A 20,628-nucleotide genomic window follows, 5' to 3' on the forward strand; every position below is an offset into this window, starting at 1 on the left:
TTTAACTAGATGCCGAAACCGGTTTGGCTCAGTGGATAGAGCGTCGGCCTGCGGACTGAAGGGTCCCAGGTTCGATTCCGGTCAAGGGCACGTACCTTGGTTGCAGGCACATCCCCGGTGGGAGGTGTGCAGGAGGCAGCTGATCGATGTTTCTCTCTCATCGATGTTTCTAACTCTCTATCCCTCTCCCTTCCTCTCTGTAAAATATCAATAAAATATATTAAAAAAAATTTTTTTAACTAGATAGTAAAACTCTGTCTTGCATTAGTAAGAATGGATGTATATTTTTGAAACTTGTATTTGATAACTTATGATCGGTCACCCATTTTTCCCTCAAGATTTAATATCCAAGTGTTCTTTCACTACTTAATATTAAACAAATTATTTTAATAGCAAAATTAAAAATAATTCAGTGTACATAATGACTAACAGGTCCATAAAATGGACCAAAATATTTTTATTGATATTAACTCATATCAGATATTCAAAGAGTCACAAAACTTGGGACTTTTCGACAACATTTTTAAAGATTTTTGTGTTGTATTGGACTATCAATTGCAAACAATAAGATTGGACACTATTTAATTCATTTGGGACCAAATAAACTTAAATATTTTTCAAACTAGAGTTCTTCCCTTAATTCTACTGCCTAAGAAGCTAAAAAGTAAATTATGTTTTTTTAAGGCAAAAAATATCTATATATAAGAAAATAAGGAACTCAGTGTCCTTATTTATATTACAGAAGAAGTGGTTTAACAGGGGAATGTACTTTATATTTACTACTAGAGGGCCAGTGCACGGATTTGTGCACCGGTGGGGTCCCTCAGCCTGGCCTGCAGGGATTGGGCCAAAACTGGCTCTCCGACATCCCCCAAGGTGTCCCCAATTGTGAGAGGGCGGTTCTCGGGTAACACACCCTGGAATCGGGCTCCTTTCTCTCTGGTTCTGGGTGCATCACCCAAGAACTGCAGCTGCCAAGTCACCGCAGCTCAGCAGCTCCTGCGTTGAGTGTCTGCCCCCTGGTGGTCAGTGCGCGTCATAGCTACCAGTCGGATGGTTGAATGGTCGGACAGTCGCTTAGGCTTTTATATATATAGATTGTAGAATTTACAAACCATTTCTATAACAAAGTAACTGTGAATTGATATGAAAACCTGTTAGAATAGTAAATTAACAAACTTTCATTTTAGTATTTACCTAGTTCCTTCAATTTACATAGACATGAAATTTTAGACAAATTCACTTAAATACCAAGTAAACCTCCACCAAATGTCTGTGAATAGAATTTAAAGGTTTTAAGACAGTAATTCCCATATTTCAAGTACTCATACATGATTAATAATAACCAGGCTTGATTAAGTCCTCACCAAGGATAACTTATAAACCTTCATAAATGGCTGCAGAACCTCAGCGGCCATAATACATCTTGGACAAAGCCAGGAAGAGTTCTGTCTGAAATGAAAAGTCCAACCCAAAAGAACAAGGGCAGTGACCAGGAAACTTACAGCCCAGACAGGACAAAGAGACATCCCTGGACACAGAAGGCATCTCCCCAGACCCTGCCCTGGCCCATGTCCCTCATCTGCTCCTCCACAAAAACCCTGGAGGCAGAACTCCTGGTCCAGAATCTGTATTCTCCACCTATGATGATACAGCTACTTTAAAAAAATTTTTTTAATTGATTTCAGAGAAGAAGGGAGAGAAAGATAGAAACATCAATGATGAGAAAGAATCATTGATTGCTGCCTCCTGTACAACCCCTATTGAGGATCAAGCCTGCAACTGGGCCATGTGCCCTAACTGGGAATTGAACTGTGACCTCCTGGTTCATAAGTTGATGCTCAACCACTGAGCCATGCCAGTAAGGCTATATTTTTATTATTAACTTAAGTCTATAGTTTACATTAGGGCTCACTCTTTGTGTTATAAATTCTATTTTTTAATTAATTGACTTTGTTTTTAGACTAGTTTTAGGTTCACAGAAAATCTGAGTGAAAAGTACAGAAAGCTTCCATATATTCCCGTCCTTTCCAGGGCACCTACTCCCCTACCCCCCAATATTTGTACATTTGTTACAATTGATAACCAACATTGACATATTGTTGTCAACCAAAGCCCATAGTTTACACCTGGTGTTGTACATTGATTTTGAGAAATGTATAATGACCTGTATCCATTCTTATAGTACCATATAGGACAATGTCATTGTCCTAAAATTCCCCCAAATCTCTGCCACCAATTCTTTTACTGTCCCCACAGTTTTGCCTCCCCAGAAACTCATTAGTTATCACACAGTATATAGCCTCTTCAGATTGTCTTCTTTCACTTAGTAATATGTCTCAAGATTTCTCCATGTTTTTTCAAAGCTTGACTCATTTCTTAATGGCACTGAATAACACTGGCATGGAAGTACCACAGTTCTTTTATTCATTCATCTTGGTTGCATTCAAGTTTTGACAATTATGAACAGAGCTACTATAAAAACATTCATGTGCAGGTTTTTGTGTGGACATGTTTTCAACTCATGTGGGTAAATAGCAAGAAACATAATTGCTAGAAGATATGGTAAGAGGATGTTTAGTTTTTTTTAAAAAAAAAACTTCTAGAAGAGTAATAGACAGTAATTTTGAGAAATGTTGAAGAAAGTTTTAAGACATTTTCTCTTCATGAAAACATGCTCTCTTTAGCATTCAGTATGTTATACTTTATAAGATTTCATTATTTGTAAAATGGGGTTAATGAAATCTATTATTTAGCTTCCATGAAGAATGTTGGGAAAATAATGTTTAAAATGTGATAGAATGGTGTGACCAGTGTGGCTCAATTAGTTGAGCATCATCCCATGAACCAGGGGGTCGCTGGATGGATTTTCAGTCAGGGCATATGCCCAGGTTGCAGGCTCCATCCCCAGTAGGGAATGTGCATGTTTCTCTCTTATTGGCATTTCTATCTCTCCTTCTCCCTTCCTTTCTCTAAAATCAATAATATATTTTTTAAATATGATAAAGTATATATTGGATGTCTTTGAGAAATTTGATAGCTGAAAAATATATAAATAAAAATGTTATTACTAAAATCTACTGTTTTAGAATGGCATCATACTTCTGTCAACCACAGAAAAGAGAAAATAAAGTGACTAATCTGAAACAAACAAACAAACACAAAAACTTCTAAGCTGTCTTTCAAAGTGGCTGTACCATTTTACATTACCAGCAGCAATGAATGACTTCCTCTTACTCAGATCCTCCACAGCATTAAGTGTTGTCAGTGTTCTGGATTTTGGTCATTCTAATAGGTGTAAAGGTACCTCGTTGTTTTAATTGAATTCATTGGGGTGACATTGGTTAATAAAATTATACAAGTTCCAGGTCTACAATTCTATAATACATCATCTGAATATTGTATTGTGTTTACCACCCCAAGTCAAGTCTTCTTCCATCACCATTTATACCCCTTTACCTTCTTCTACCTCCCCCATGCCTCCTTCCCTTTGGCAATCACTATACTGTTGTCTGTGTTCATGAGTCTTTCTTTTTTTCTTTGCTTAATCCCTTCACCTTCTCACCCATTCTGTTCTCTGTATCCATGAGTCTCTCTCCACATGGTTAGTTTACTTTTGTTCATTAAATCCCACATATGAGTGAAATCATGTGGTACATGTGTTTTTCTAAATGGTTTATCTCACTCAGCATAATACTTTCCAGGTCCATCCATGCTATTACGAAAGGTAAGATTTTCTTCTTTGTTATGGCTGAGCAGTATTCCTATTGTGTAAATGTAACACAACTTTTTTTCTCTCACTCATCTGCTGATGGGCACTTGAGCTCCTTCCAAACTTGGCTATTGTAAATAGAACTGCAATGAACACAGGGGTGCATATATTCTTTCAAATCTGCGTTTCAATTTTCTTTGGATATAATATCAGAAGTAGAGTAGCTGGGTCAAAAAGCAGTTACATTTTTAAGTTTTTGAGGAAACTCTACACTGTTTTCCATAGTGGCTGTACCAATTTGCATTATGGCCAACAGTGCACTAGGGTTCCCTTTTCTCCACATCCTCGCCAACACTTGTCATTTGTGGATTGATGATAGCCATTCTGAGAGGTGTGAGGTAATACCTCATTGTGGTTTTAATTTGCATTTCTCTGATAATTAGTGACATTTGGCATCTTTTCATATGTATATTGGCCATCTGTATATCTTCTTTGGAGAAGTGTCTAATCAGGTTCTTTGCCTGTTTTGACATTGGATTATTTTGGGGGGTTTTGTTTATTTTTTGGTGTTGAGTTGTTTGAGTTCTTCATAAATTTTGGAATATTAACTCCTTATCAGAAGTATCATTGGCGAATGTGTCTTCCTATTCTGTGGGTTATCTTTTCATTTTGTTCATGATTTCTCTTGCTATGAAAAAATGTTTAGTTTGATGCAGCCCCATTTGTTTGTTTGTTTTTTCTTTTGTTTCCCTTGCCCTAGGAGATATATCAGAAAAAAATATTGCTACAAGAAATATCTAAGATTTTACTCTGGTAACTGATGAGTCCACCCCTTGAGTGTATTACTCATGAAGGTGGTTGAATGGTGCTCCAGCATGGTCTGAAGCTGTCCACTGGGTGTGCTGGCTCTGGGGCCTCCTGGAAGGTGCAGGCCAAGGTCAGCCACCACGTGTGTTCTGCCTGGGGCCGTCTATTATGAGCAACAAAGCAATCTGCAGGTGGCTTCTACTTGTGCTGGGCTTAAAGGTGCCCAGGAGAGGTCAAGCTGCAAACCAAGGCTGGCTACCACTAGTGCTGGGCCTGGGGCCACTTAGCAAGAGGTATGGGGCACTGAGGCCAGATGCTGCTTGTTTGAGAGATTTTAGGAAAGTCTGGAGCATAAACCAAGATAGACCATTTGTATGGAAAAAAAAAACATTGGAAACAGCTTGGATAGGTCTACCAGTTGGGCAGGGAAGGGTCTCAGTGTATCACCAGAGTAGGGTGAACAGTGATAGCCAGTTTGATGGAGACAGATATGGCACCTGCCCCAGGAGAAAACCACCCTTAAGCTCTCACTCTGATACCAGACAACTCAGTTTCTCCCTATATGGCCTTGATGCCTTTTGAGCTGCTGCCACAATACTGGAGCTCAGAGCAACTGAGTTAAAATAAGTCCATATATGGACCCTTTAATAGGAATGCCTGGGACTCCAACAGCCCGCTTTCTCAGCCAAATCCCTGCTGATTTTTACAGGCAGAAGTTATGAGGACTTGTCTTCCTGGAATCCTGGGCTGTGGGAAGGGTGACTGGGACTCCTCACTTCTCAGGGGGGGACTTTCATAGCCAAGATATCCCTCCCAACTTTTATCTGCCAAATGTGGGTGTGGGACCAGCCCCTTTCCACATTTCTGTCCCTCCTACCAGTCTTGATGTGGCTTTTTCTTTAAATCCTTAGTTGTAGGATTTCTGTTTGTCCAGATTTCATGTGGTTCTGAATGATGGTTGTTCTGTAGTTTAGCTGTAATTTTGATTTGATTGTGGGAGGATGCCCAAGTCCCCAGGACCCATTGTTTTCAATGACTCAGGCCTCTTCTGCTTACCATCTCTGTAATCTTTGGCAAATTTCTTAACTTCTATAAGTCCGAGCTCCCTCATCCATAAAATGGGGATAATTACAGTACTACTTAATATGACTGCTACAAGGATTGATAGGGTAAAACATGTACAAGCCTGATGTGGTAATCACTCAATAAATAATATGTCATTATAATCATTCTTTCAAAACATATCTTTGATATCAGACAATACTATACAGCTATAGTAATCAAAACAGTATGGTACTGGCATAAAAACAGACACATAGATCAGTGGAACAGTATAGAAAGCCCATAAATAAACCCACACCTATATGGTTAATTAATATATGACAAAGGCAGCAAGAACATACAAAGACCATATATTCAATCAACAGTGCTTGGAAAATTGAACGGATACTTGCAAAAAGTAAAAATAGAGCACCTTCTTACACCATACACAAGAATAAACTCAAAATGGATTAAAGACTTAAATATAAGACTCAAAACCATAAAACTTCTAAAAGAAAACATAGGCAGTAAAAGAAACATTTATTTTAGCAATATTTGATTTATCTCCTTAGACAAGGGAAACAAAAGAAAAATAATAAACAAATGGGACTACATCAAACCAAAATGATTCTGCACAGCAAAGGAAACCATCAACAAAACAAAAAGACAACCTATGAATGGAAGAACATATTCACCAATGATAGATCCAACAAGGTATTAATATCCAAAATTTATAAAGAATTCATACAACTCAACACCAAAAAAAACCCCAAATAATTTAATTTAAAAAAATGGGCAAGAACCGATGGACACTTCTCCAAAGAGGACAAATGGCTAATAGATATATGAAAAGATGCTGAACATCACTAGTCATCAGAGAATTGCAAATTAAAACCACAATGAGAAATCACTTCACACCTGTCAGAATGGCTATCATCAATAAATCAACAAATCAGTGTTGGAGAGGATGTTGAGAAAAGGGAACCCTAGTGCACTACTGGTGGAAATGCAGATCAGTGTAGCCACTATGGAAAACAGTATAAAGGTACCTCAAAATTAAAAATGAAACTGCCTTATGAACCAGTGATTCTACTTCTGGGTATATATCTGAAAAAACCCAAAGTATAATTCAAAGGAATATATGCACCCCTATGTTCACTGCAGTGTTATTTACAATAGACAAGATATGGAAGCAATCCAAATGCCCATCAGTAGATGAGTGGATTGCCAAGATGGTGTGATCAGTGGTTGAGCATCAACCTATGAACCAGGAGATCATAGAATGATTCCCGATTAGGGCACATGCCCAGGTTGCAGGCTCAATCCCCAGTGGGGAGCATGCAGAAGGCAGCCGATCAATGATTCTCTCTCATCACTGATGTTTCTATATCTCTCTTTCCCTCTCCCTCCATCTCTGAAATCAATAAAAAATAAATTAATAGATGAGTGGATAAAAAAAGCAGTGGTACAGAGAAACTATGGAATATTACTTGGCCATAAAAAAGAATGAAACCTTGCCATTTGCAACAGCACAGATGGGCTTAGAGGGTATATAGTAAGTGAAATAAGTCAGAGAAAGATAAATACCATATGATTTCATTTATATGTGGAAAATAAAAGAGTGAAATAAATGAACAAACAGAATAGAAACACTCAGAAATACAAAGATCAGACTGATAGTTGCCAGATGTGTGGGGGGTTGGGAGGCTGGGTGAAAAGGTGAAGGGATTAAAAAATACAAATTGGTAGTTACAAAATAGTCATGGGAATGTAAATACAACATAGGGAATATAGTCAATAATCCTATATAATAAAGATGAAATATGCAAATGGTATTTATGCCGTGAAGCGTAATGACCAACTGTGTAATGACCGGATCGGATCATGGATCAGCAGGTGGGTGGGGCAGCAAGCTACAAGCAGGCGGCTGAGAGCTACAGGAGGGGGCAGGGAAGCAAGCTATGAGGGGAGGTGGAGGGAGCTACAGGAAGGCGGGGCAGTGGGCAGAGAGCTACTGGAGGGAGGCAGCGAGCTACTGGCGCACGGATTCGTGCACAGGGCTACTAGTATTGTAATAAGTATGTTTCCAGGGGGGTACTTGAAATATCGGGATAAATCACTTTGTAAAGTACATGATTGTCTAATTACTATACTGTATACCTGAAAATAATAAAATAATATTGAATGTAAACTGTAATTTAAAAAAATTTTTAAAGAAAATGTAAAAACCTATCTTTGAATACATATTACTGATATGTATTCAATAATACATACTTGCTGTAAACACCAAGAATAAAGTGTAATAAAAACACCATTACAGTAGGGAAGACATAAATAATTGGACGGAAAGAAAAAAAGGAGACATTACTTACATTATAGCCGAGAAATTATTTTTAGTTATTATAATTCATTCTACCCACAATTAACATTGCTAAACTAAAAATTTTAAGGATTAAGTCATGGGAATCCTAGTTTCCACATCAAGATATCAATACAAAATGCTAAAATAACTTGAGAAACAAATATTCTAGTATAATTCCTAACAACCCCATGTTTTATCTTTCGTAAATGAAATTCTTATTTATAAATACTCAAATGTGTTTTACTGGGCAGCTCCCATTTTATGACAATGTTCTGGAATAAGGTAGCTAGGATGGGAAACTAATAAATCAGGCAGGAATTCATTCAGTAATAACAGTAATTTATTCATTCAAAATAAATCATTTCACTAATAATTTGTTCAATTCACTAAATTCATTGAATCTTGCTAATATAGTAAGTAGTATTTGTAGGTAGAATGTGTTCATTCATTCATTAAATGTTTAGCAGGTACTGTCTTAGGCTTGTATAATAGATATTAAGCAAAAATAGTTCCACTCCTGGTTCCTGCCTCTTGCCTCGGACACCCCTGTGGCCTCCGCCCACTGTGCAGACCCAGGGACCCATGTCACTGCAGTCTAAATGCCCGCTGCAGTGGGCCAGGATGTAGGACTTTCTAGAGGAGGGAAATACTCCCTGAGAAGCTGATGACAGGAAGCAACGAGGAGGTGGATTTACACTCGCAGCTCTACTTCAGCTGCAGCCTGAGCGCCCCCCTGCGCGCAGCTTAATGCCAGCCTAGCCACTTTCTATGGCCGCCTAAGCCGGGACAAGGGAATACAGAGGCTTGGGCCAGAGGCCGGGAGCCTGAGGGGGGGGGAGGGGAGGTGGGGTTGGCTGGTGGCTACAGAGCCAGAGCCCCAGCGCTGCCTGGAAATGTCTTTGTGTCCTTGGACCAGGACCAGCAGCAGTAGCAGGACTTCCTGCGTGATATGTCTTGGTTGACAATGCCCAACAGGAAGCTTAAACTTTGGAACAAATATCAAATTTCCAAAATTCATCACTAATATTCTTGGATGCCACCACTGGGAAGATAATGTGCAGGAATGGGCTGCTGGTGATCCATGGCAACCCAGAAAATTTGGAATTCCCTTGGGGACCTAAACCCTTCAGGGAAGTCATTGCAGGGCTCCTGCTTAGAAATAATGGAGAGTAGCAGCCTGGAGGTGTCTCACGTGGAAGTCTATTTCTCCGTACACTGGTGTCCCCCCTGCCAAAGCCTCACCCCGGTCCTGGTGGAATCCTACCAGAAGATCAAGGAGGCAGGTCAGAAATTTGAAGTCATCCTTGTTAGTGCAGACAAGTCAGAGGACTTATATTTCAAACAGTACTTCAGTGAGATGCCCTGGCTTGCTGTCCCCTACACTGAGGAGGCCCAGTGGTTGTGCCTCAACTGGCTGTATGGAATCCAAGGCATTCCCACCTCATCGTGTTGGACCCGCAGGGTCAAGTGGAGGTGCTGACCGAGGACGAGAACTGAAGGGAATTCCCGTGGCACACCATGCCTGTGCTCGGAGCTGTCTGACTCCAATGCCCTAGAGCCCTGGCCTCGTTCACTTTGTAGATTCTGAGGATGATGCGAAGTCCTAGGCGGCCAAGCAGGTGATCCAGCCAATAGTTGAGAAGATCATTGCCAAGTACAAAGCCAAAGAGGAGGCACCACTTCTGTTCTTCATGATGGAGGAGGAGGATATGATTAACTCCCTGAGAGATTACACCAACCTGCCAGAGGCTACTGGACATGGCAGTCTGGGTCAAGTACATGATGGATGTGGAGGAGATCAGGCCTCTACAATGGTAGAGGCCTCTTGAATGACTCCTAGAAGAAAAGCTCAAACCAGAGTCCATGTAGTGGGCCTCCGGCCACATGAGACATTACTTAAAACTCAGTCTTTCCCTCCTTCCCTCCTCCCCTTCCTTTCATATTCCCACCGACTTTTCCAGCATGTCCTGAATCACATAACCCAAGTGTCCAGCCTCTCTATGGTACCTTGTTTTCTGCATTAGCTTCTCAGCTAGTACCGTAGGGTGCGCATCCTCTCAGCAGCATAAGAACCCAAGTTTGGAGACACTGCTTGGGATTCACAGGCTGCCCAAACCTGGCCAGAGTTGGTGCTGCATCACTCACTCTCTCAGTCACCAGCTCTTGGTAAAATATTTGCCAAGGTGTTCTGCCCAGTGAGCAAGAAGGGACAGTGCATCCGTGCTCTGGCTCACACAGTTCAGTGACACAGGTGGAACAGGGAACCGGCTGCCTTGTTAGGCCTCAGCTTAGAGCTCTGGTGAGAAATCCTTTTCTAGGTAACTTAGTCTGTCTTGGTCTGAGGGAAAAACACTAGCTTGTTAATTGGTACTTGTGCAGGGATCTCGGATTTCAAAGGAAGTTTGTGTTCTTCTCTGGTGCTTCATATAGTAACTGCTTACTTTGAGCTCTTACCATGGAATAAGAGTTCTCATTCCTTTCTTACCTCTCTTTCTTCCTTGATCTTGACCTTCTTTAAGTTTCTGCCTTCTCAAACAGCCCCTACTAGCTTGGAATTGTGTTAATAACTTCTTCCCTTGGAACATCTTTCCAAGAAGTTGCACCTGGCCCTGGTTCTTAGAGGAGCATCGCCTCCCCAGTGCATTCCTCTGACTCAGCCCAGTTCTGGGCCTGGGACTACATGAACTCTGTTGAGGTGCCTGTGCCCAACTTTGGTTACCCCTGTCATTCCCTTTTCTTTTTAAAGCAGAACTAAAAAGAGACTAATTACCAGAGCCTAGCTTTTTCCTAAGAACCTGCAGAAAAAGCTGTGCCCAAGGGTGGGAATGAGGGCAGAAGACATGTCAATGAAGAGTATGCCTTGGATCCACTTTGCTAGGCCCTGGTGGCTTGGCTCCTTATTTGGTCTTAACTGACCACAAAAAGGAGAATAACATCTGTGTTCTTAGCATTTGGGATGGAGGGCTTCACCTAGGGACCTGCACAGTTTTAGCCTCTGTCAACCAGGTGTCAGGGTCTTTAAAGCAACCCCAGGCCCTACCCTTGGTTCCACTCTACAGGACTCTGCCAACCAAGACCATTTATTTGGAAACCCCAGCCCCCAATTAGCAGTAACACCACTACTCCTTGCTGATGTTGGATTGCTGATGTGTAGTTCAGAGGTACAAAATTAGCTGGTAATTAGACTGTTACTTGATGTCACCAGCCTGAAATGCAGTCATCTAGTAAGAAATAAAGCAGGCATCCCTAAACATTAAAAAAAAAGTTCCACTCCTCAATGAGCTTACAACTAATAGAGAAGAGATAATTACTAGTACATGATTTTTTTCAAAATTCACCATAGTGCAACAAAGAACTATAATTATGACATAAACATAAAATAGGATATAAAGTTACAAGTAGTCAATTCTTAGGAAGCTTATTCAGTTATTCTTTCATTCATTTACCAAATGTGATATGATTATTGATATTAACATTTCATTTATTATTTGTTATTCATATTATTAGTTATAATTATTAATGTTAAATTATCACTGAGAACCAACTATGTGCCAGACACTGTTCAAGGAAAATGATATCAAGGTAGACAAAATTAGTAAAATCACTGCCTACATGGAGCTCACGTTCTAGAAGAGACTAACAGTAAAAATATAGAGAAGTAAAATACATAGCATGTTAGTTTGTAATGAATGATATGAAGAAATATAAAGCAAAGCAAGGGTATAGAAAGTGCAAAGAGAATGAGAGTATAAATCAAATTTGCCAGTTTCTGACACATATTGCTTATATATATATATTGTGTGTGTGTGTGTGTGTGTGTGTGTGTGTAATCTTCCTTTCAGTTGTAACAAATATTTTCCTTTTTCACAGGGTTTCGCTGATAAAGTTTTGACTAGGACTCATGGCCCAATGTAGTTTGGACATTAGTTGTTTTTTAAGGAAAGCAATGAAATCAAGCTAATCAAATCACATCAACCTTTAAAACTGACTGCCAGTTAATTTAACAGTATTCATGGATGCCACTGGGAAAGCTGGAGGAAGGAAAAATGGAGAAAAAGACAGAGTCAGGAGGCAGAAAGAAAGGGGGAGAGAAAAATTAAAATGTGAAGGGAAATGGAGAATATCATTGACAACTGCTGGCGTCTCTCCAAGGCTTTGTCATCCTTAAACCTATTACTCCTAAAATGGCCCCTGACTGCCCCCTCGTGGCTGGTAGTACCTGCTTCATAGCCAACACTAATAAAAATTTAAAGCGACAAAGCGACCTATAGAAACCACACTGCTCTTTCCTGCCCTTTCCCTCCTAATTTAACAAAATCCTGTTATTCTTAGAAGGCAAATCCTCTACGAGTCCCTGTCACGGACTAATTACCATATTGCAATAGACAGTCCTCTATAATCTATAACCAAAAGAACCAGATTATCATCCCAGGTACCCTAGGTCCATTTCTCCTTGTGGAACAGGTAGAAATTGTCTGAAGAAGCTTTGAATCTGACTTTAAAATACACATTACACATACTCTAGCACACATTACGTTTCAACATATTTCATTGCCAACTACGTGTCAGGCCCTGAGGCACAAGGGGAAACAACAGCAGACACAGGTCCTGCCTTCACGAAGCTTGGGGATGTAGAGGAAGAAGTTACTGAGAAAGCACACAAATGAGAACAAACTCCTGAGATAAACACCATGAAGGAAATGAGAGGTTTTTCTGAGGAAGTGACGCCCCACTAACAACCAAGAAAAAAAAAAAAAAAAGCTATACTGGAAGGAACAACATATCTTCTGTGACTTTTTCCGTTAACTGGGGCCCCATGTTTCATTTGATTCGTCTCCCTAGTGAGGGAGGCAAGAAAAATGAAATCATGTTACTTACCACCGTCTGAGAGCCAGGGCGAGCGCGGGAAGCCCAGGCCCAGGCACCACCTCGCACCACGTCCGTCGGTGTTCTCACGAGGTCCCCAAGGTCCGCACGCGCTCAGTAGACCTACAGGTGTGCGCGCATGCGTGTGCACGTGTCCAGCTCCGGCGCATGCGCAGGGCCATGAGGCCGTTAGCGTGCGTGGCAGGCCTGTCTCGGGGGAGGGGGCGGTGGGAGGGATGCCTCCGCTCCTCCACCTGTGTCTGCTGTGGCTCGGGCTCCTGCTGGTTCGGTTCTCCGAAGAGCAAAGCTACAAGAGCAGAGCCAGAAAGCTGTGCGGCAGGCACCTCCTGAGAGGAATTGTAAAACTCTGTGGCGATGCCGACTGGAGCCACTTCAAGGAGAACACCCCTTTAAAAAAGCAGCTGGCTCTCCAGGACATGGAGAAGATGGAAAGCTTCCTCCCTGGCCGGTCGAAAAATTCCCCAGACACTTCCCGGGTCCGGGGGAGAGGCACAAACGCAGGTAAACATCTAAACCAAAGGCGTATTGGACTCTCAGTATATTTCTTATCCCTGAATCTGCTCTGCCAGATGGCGAGCTTCCCCAAGAAATGGAATTTGTGCCTAGTACACAGGTAGATTAAAAAAAAATTATAAACCAGTGTATTGTAGATAAACAAAACCTCTAAGAAGCTCTTTTTTTTTTTTTTTTAACTGAGGGGAAATAAATGTACATATGTAAGTCTACACATTTATGTAAGAATGCTGCTTCGTCCCTAGCTTTCCCTTTCTGGAGTACCCCTGTCACCTGGCAAACTCCATTTGTCCTTCAAAGGCTAACCTAGGTATCATTTTCCCCTGTGAAGTCGTCACTGACCTTGCCATGGCTTCTTCATTCTCCGTTCTAGCACAGAAGTAACACTCAGCTCTACTGGACTATCCTTCGGACCAGCTACATGATTGGCCTGGCCCAGTGCAAGAAGCAGGAAAGGACCACTGAGGTTGCTAAAATATAAAGCTCCCCCCTCCCCCTCCCTCCTCCCCCACCTCTTTTTCTTGTGCGTATCTCCACGGTCCATTGTCCCACCACACTTCACTTAAAAGTTCAAAGATAAAATTATTGAGAATTTCAAGACTGCGACAACTGAGCATTAAACAAAATTTAGGGTCCTTCGAAGCACCATATCTGTGCGACTGCACGAGCCTTTTTCCGGTAACTCCAGCCCATACCATATTATAGCGGCTATCTCAGGCATGTTTTTATTCGACGTGCCTAGCAGAGGGCCTAGCGCATTGTATGTGTTTAATATATATTGAAGTCATCCTGAATGCTTTTAAGCAGTTTTTAGGAAGAATATTCTTGTTTCAGAGCTATTGTTATCTTCCAACTATGTTTTTTACATTTTGTGACTAACACATTTTAGTTCCATAGGGTTTACCATTTTTTCAAAAAGAAAATGAACTTTATTTATAGGCGGTCCATAGCATAGTCTGATCAAAATTATTGTCTTTTTAAGGCAATTACATGTATTTGTACAAAGTTTGCAAAAGTCAAGATTTCTGAAATTAAGACTAGGAGTATCATGTCAAAAAAAAATAAAGAAAAAGAAAAAGAGAGACCTTAATGTAAATGACTGAAACAAAGTAAAAAAGTGCCAATCTCATTGTAGGCACTCATTATCTTATTTTTTAATGAAGGAATGAATGAATGAAACTTATATTAGTGCTGCAATGGGAATGAAACTTTTAAAGACAGACAACATAGAAACCATCAGACTGAATCTTGACCATTTTCCACCATCAAACCTACCTACATATAAACTCATTTTATCCTGCTCTTATAAAGGAAGAAGTGTCTCCCTGAAATCTTCCACTTGTACATTAATTTAGTGATTTTCACACTTTAAAGTGCATATGAATCACCTGGTGAATACTGTTACTATACAGACTCTGATTCAGTAGGTCTGGGGTGGGACTAGAGAATCTACAATTTTACAAGCTCCCAGGTGATGTTGATGCTGTTGGTTGGATGATGCTTTTTGAGTAATATGGGTCTAGTACACCTCTCTATCTATTCCTTATTCTTTTCTCCCAGACATGCAAGGAGAACCTTCACTTTCTACATCATGTTGGGTGGGTATTTCTCTCACATCTAATACTGTGCTTTCACTACCTATATTACAGTAAAAATTTTACTTTCAGATATCTAAGCTCAAGTTTGTTATTTTAAAAGAGCTTGGAATCACTTTTCTTGACAAAGCCTGCTATGGAGACAATTTTCTTAATTTAAAAAAAAAAAAAAAAAGTCACCAGGCTGCATGGCTCAGTGGTTGAGCATCAACATATGAATCAGGAGGAGAAACCAAGATGGCAGCATAGGTAAACACCTAAACTGCTGCCTCACACAACAATTTCAAAACTACAACTAAAAGACTAAACGTCTATCACCCAGAACCACGGGAAAGCTGGCTGGGTGGAAGTTCTACAACTAGAAGGAAAGAGAAAAGAGCATTGAGACGTGCACAAGCGCTGAAAAGCTGAGGTACGGAGGCACGCAAATCGGGCTGGCAGCGGATGTCTGGGTGCGATGCTTCTTTCAACCCGAAGGGAGACAAGCTCCAGATTACTCTGAACTCCAGTTTCTGGGGAGACACTGGGGACCCAAACTCCTATGGGGAGAAGCTGGACTGTCTACCATCAGGTCGGAAAGTGAGGGTGACTTTCTTGCAGAGGTGCGCCCAGCAATCATTGTTTACTGCGCTGGGGTGCGAGACGTGGGAACGTGGAAACGTGGAAACGCAGAGACGGCTGACTGGCAGCCATTGCTGTTTGCCACGCCCTAGCCTAGTGACTCCCTGAGACCCTGCCCTGCACAATCTACAAACCCACCCAAGCTCCTCGCAGCGGCTTTTGCATATAAATGGCCTGCCCTATTGCAGTTTAACCAAACAAATTGCAGCTCTGGTCAGCTCCAAAACCTTCAAACCCCAAGCAAAGAGGAGAAAACTGTAGTTCTTGCTGTACCTCCTGCTGGATGGCCTCAGACAGTAGCTGACCAGCACCCCATTGGAGATCCAGAAGCTAGTGTATCTAGTGGTCAGTGTGAGATGACACCAGATTTCAACTATTCACATCCATAAGTGACACATTCAAGAGGCAGACTGAGTGAGCATCAAAGCCCCACTGAAGCAAGTCCTGACCCCTAAGCGTGTCTCCAGTGCAGCAGTTCTTCCATTATAGACACAGCGGGTCCTCACAGCCAATTGGCCTGGAGGTCAATTCCTCCCAGTGACACCAACAACAATCAAGACTTAACTACAACAAGGCTGTACACACAGTCCACAAAGGGGTGCACCAAGAGAGTCCACCTCAGGTAACTGGGAGGCTGACCCACTGGCCCATATAGGACACCTAGTACACAAAGCCACCCTACCAACTCAAGGAAGCAACGAAAATGCGGAGACAAAGAAACATCAAAATGAAAGAAATGGAGGAAAACAAATGACTGGATATAGAGTTCAAAACCACGGTTATAAGGTTTTTCAATAATATCCTAGAAAAGGTCGATAAATTCAACGAGACCCTTGAGGATATGAAAAAGGACCAACTAGAAATTAAACATACACTGACTGAAATAAAAAAATATTATACAGAGACCCAACAACAGACTAGAGGAACACAAGAATCAAGTCAAAGAATTGAAATACAAAGAAGCAAAAAACACTCAACCGAAAAAGCAAAAAGAAAAAAAAATCCAAAAAGTTGAAGATAGTGTAAGAAGACTCTGGGACAACTTCAAGCGTACCAACATCAGAATTATGGGGGTGCCAGAAGAAGAGAGAGAGCAAGATACTGAAAACCTATTTGAAGAAATAATGACCGAAAACTTCCCCCACCTGGTGAAAGAAATAGACTTACAAGTCCAGGAAGCACACAGAACCCCAAACAAAAGGAATCCAAAGAGGACCACACCAAGACACATCATAATTAAAATGCCAAGAGCAAAAGACAAAGAGAGAATCTTAAAAGCAGCAAGAGAAAAACAGTTAATTACCTACAAGGGAGCACCCATACGATTGTCAGCTGATTTCTCAACAGACACTATGCAGGCCAGACGGGAGTGGCAAGAAATATTCAAAGTGATGAATAGCAAGAACCTACAACCAAGATTACTCTACCCAGCAAAGTTATCATTCAGAATTGAAGGTCAGATAAAGAGCTTCACAGACAAGAAAAAGCTAAAGGAGTTCATCACCACCAAACCAGTATTATATGAAATGATGAAAGGTATTCTTTAAGAAGAGGAGGAAGAAGAAAAAAATAAAGATAAAAATTATGAACAACAAATACATATCTATCAACAAGTGAACCTAAAAATCAAGTGAATTAAAAATCTGAGGAACAGAATAAACTGGTGAATATAATAGAATCAGGGGCATAGAATGGGAGTGATTGATAATTCTCAGGGGGAAAGGGGTGTGGGGGTGTGGGAAGAGACTGGACAAAAATCGTACACCTATGGATGAGGACAGTGGGAGGGAGGTAAGGGCAGAGGGTGGGGTGGGAAGCAGGTGGAGGGGAGCTATGGGGGGGGGGGGGAAAGGAGAAACAATTGTAATAATCTGAACAATAAAGATTTATTAAAAAATCAAAATAAAAATTATATGCCAAAAAAAAAAACAACAACATATGAATCAGGAGGTCATAGTTTAATTCCCAGTGAAGGCACATACCCAGGTTGCAGGCTCATTCTCCAGTGAGGGGGGTGCAGGAGGCAGTTGATCTATTATTCTCTCATTGTTGATGTTTCTATCTCTCTCTACCCCTCCCTTCCTCTCTGAAATCAATAAAAATATTTTTTAAAAATAAAATAAATCTCTTCCCCTTTTTCATTAATTTTCCCAACCCCTCTCCCATCTAGCAACTGTCCAAATGTTCTTTGTATCTATGAGTGTGTTTCTGTTCTGCTTGCTTATTTTGTTTTTTAGATTCCATATATAAGTGAAATCATCTAGCATTTTAATCTTCTGGTGATCTATTTACCTCCAACAATGGAAAAGATAGTTTGGTACACTGATATTAAAAAATTTTTTTTCAAAGATAGTCATACAGAACTTGAATCTGATATTGTGTACTTTTTGTTAGTGGATCCTGAATGTATGAGCCATGTCTCCAAGACCTACCCCAAAATGTGGCTTCATGATATTTCTAAATTCTGGCTGAGTATATTGTGCCTCCCAGATCTTAGTGCAGGTGAAACCATTAATGTTTCATCACCAGCTTTTCATAATCCATAACACCTGTTCCAGTTATCTGTATATATAATCTATATATATAAAAGGCTAATATGCAATGTGTGCCCTCGGGAGTTCAACTGGGAGACCAGGAGTTCAATCGCTTGCTATGACATGCGCTGACCACCGGGGGCAGCACGGAATGAAGAAAGGCCCTGGCCAGCAACTAGCAGCCAGGGAAGGGAGGCCCTGGCCAGCAGCCGGAAGGTCACGATCGGCCCTGATTGCTGGCCAGGCCTAGGGATCCTACCCATGCACAAATTTCATGTACCGGGCCTCTAGTTTTGACTATATTCCCCTATCTTGATATTTATTTATGTATTCTTCATTTTTGTTTGCTTGTTAGATATCATTATCAAAACTGGGCCATGAAGGCCCCCTCTCTATATTAATTCAATAACATTTGAGTGCCTCTTATAGGCTAGGTATTTTTCTTGATAATCTATATTCTATATATATAAAAGGCTAATATGCTGTGTCCTTCCCTGTGCCCAGTGGGTCACTATGACATGCACTGACCACCAGGGGGCAGGAACTCAACACAGGAGCTGCTGTGATGCACACTTGCCATTTACAGAGAAACGGCAGCACAGACCTGGCTGACAAAGCAACACTTGGCTTCCCCCAAGTGGGACACAGGCTCCACCACCACCCCAGAACGACAGCCCACCAAATCACAGTGGACGCTGTTGAGACCCCATGGCCAGCCCGGAAACAGTCTCTGTGGGTGCTGGGTAATGACATCACGTAGCAACGCCCAGCTTCCTTTCCCTAGCGACTAGCTCCTTGGAGTTTCTTCAGCCCAGGAACATGACTTGCTTTATACCTGGGTGGAAACATTTACACTTTAACCAAATGTCTGTGAAGTGTTTTCCCATGCCTCATCTCATTTGATCCTCACAGAAGTCCTGGAGTAGGTGGATAGGAGACTTGGTGGAACCCTATTTTCTTTTCATTAGCTGGAAAAACTGAGATTTAGAAAGCTTAGAAACTTGACCTGACTGAAAAGAAGTAAGAAATGGTGGAACTTGAAAATGACTTCAGGTTTTCTCACTGCACAGAATATAAACACTGCTGCAGTTAAATATTTTATCCTTTGTTCTCCCTGCATGATCTACAATAATAATCTGCTTCGTGTTGATATTTACTGCTGTGTTGCTGACAATTACCTAAAAGAGAAGTTGGGGTGCTTCACTGGGCTGGAAAAAGTTTAGCTAAATCAGAAAGCAGGTCTAATTAAGCAGGTTTATTCTATATCTATAAAAGGCTAAGTTGACTCGTGAATGTGCGATACATATAAAGCTCTTGCCGGCACCAATCATACACGTTTGTTTTGATCTGTCATTGTCAGTCATGAATTTGGCTGACACTTCTATTACAGAGAAAGGGCGAATAGCGATATTAAAGTATTTCTTCTAATTAATTTCAATGTGCACAAATCCGTGCACTGGGCCACTAGTAGGCATATAAAGGTGAATGAACAGTTTCACTCAGGAAGAAGGAAAGGCTCCTGTCCTCATGAAGCTAGCAGAATAGTGAAGATAGATAATAAACATAAGTAAATTATACTGTATGTACATATACATACAACAAGGATGAACTTTGAAAACATTATGCTAAGTGAAAGAAACCTGACACAAAAGGCCATATGTGGTATGATTTCATTTTCATAATAGGAAAATCCATAGAAACAGAAAGATTAGTTTCCAGGGACTGAAAGATGTGGGAAATGGGAGAGACCACTGATGGGTATGGGATTTCTTTTGGGGGTGATAGAAATGTTCTGCAATTACATAGTGGTGATGGCTGTACAATCTTGTGAATACACTAAAAAGTCACTGAATGTATGCTTTAAAATGCTGAATTTTATGGCATGTGAATATCTCAAAAAATGTTTTTTGCATGTCTAAGCCTTTTTATAGGAAAACACTGCCTACAAGTATTTTATTTAAAAATATATATTACTGCTGAATAAACATTTTATTTAAAATGTGATTACTATTTTAAAAATAATTTACTGACTTTAGTATTCCAATATTATGATTAAATTTACAGCTAGAGGATGATTTTAATATAGTAGAATTTTTCTCATCTCTCAACAGTCTCTTCTACCGCCTCTCAGGAAGAAGCCACAAACAATTTGGAGATACAGTCACCTCCTGAGTATCAGTATAACAAGGCCAACTTGCTACCTAATAAGACAAGAGAACTTGCCTTATCACGAGCTATCAGTTCATATGTTCATGAGATTGTAGAATTTCAGAAGCAAAATATAAACAAAATTAAAACCTTAAGGAAATTGTTTTGGGGGAATCATCCTCAAAGGGTACGCAGAGGATATTCAGAAAAGTGTTGTCTTAGAGGATGTACAGAAGAAGAACTTATTATTGCATGCCTTCCATATATTGATTATAAAAACTTAAAGAAAGAGGAGTCTCAGTTGTGACTCAGATGTATTAATCATCATAGGAATTATACTAACTTAATAAAAGCTTAATATTTTACATTTATTTATTTATTTTTTAATTGTCCTTGTAGGTTCTCTGC

The 20,628-nt window shown here is 40.6% G+C and overlaps 1 protein-coding gene and 1 pseudogene across 2 annotated transcripts; both read left to right on the top strand.

Annotated features, from left to right (window-relative positions):
* Nucleotides 1-8,586: 8,586 nt before the first annotated feature.
* Nucleotides 8,587-9,751, top strand: LOC308248322 (nucleoredoxin-like; annotated as a pseudogene). Its single transcript has one exon. The product of its transcript is annotated as a nucleoredoxin-like (transcript).
* A 3,273-nt stretch (nt 9,752-13,024) lies between these two features.
* INSL6 (insulin like 6) lies at nt 13,025-20,578 on the top strand (the record flags this gene model as incomplete). The annotated part of the gene is given in 5 exon segments (XM_080668297.1): nt 13,025-13,310; nt 17,933-18,040; nt 20,184-20,504; nt 20,507-20,538; nt 20,540-20,578. Coding segments are annotated over 5 exon segments (786 nt in total).
* Between the last annotated feature and the right edge of the window lie 50 nt (nt 20,579-20,628).

Source organism: Plecotus auritus (genome assembly GCF_963455305.1).
Source record: "Plecotus auritus genome assembly, chromosome: 5".
NCBI classification, from domain to species: Eukaryota; Metazoa; Chordata; class Mammalia; order Chiroptera; family Vespertilionidae; genus Plecotus; species Plecotus auritus.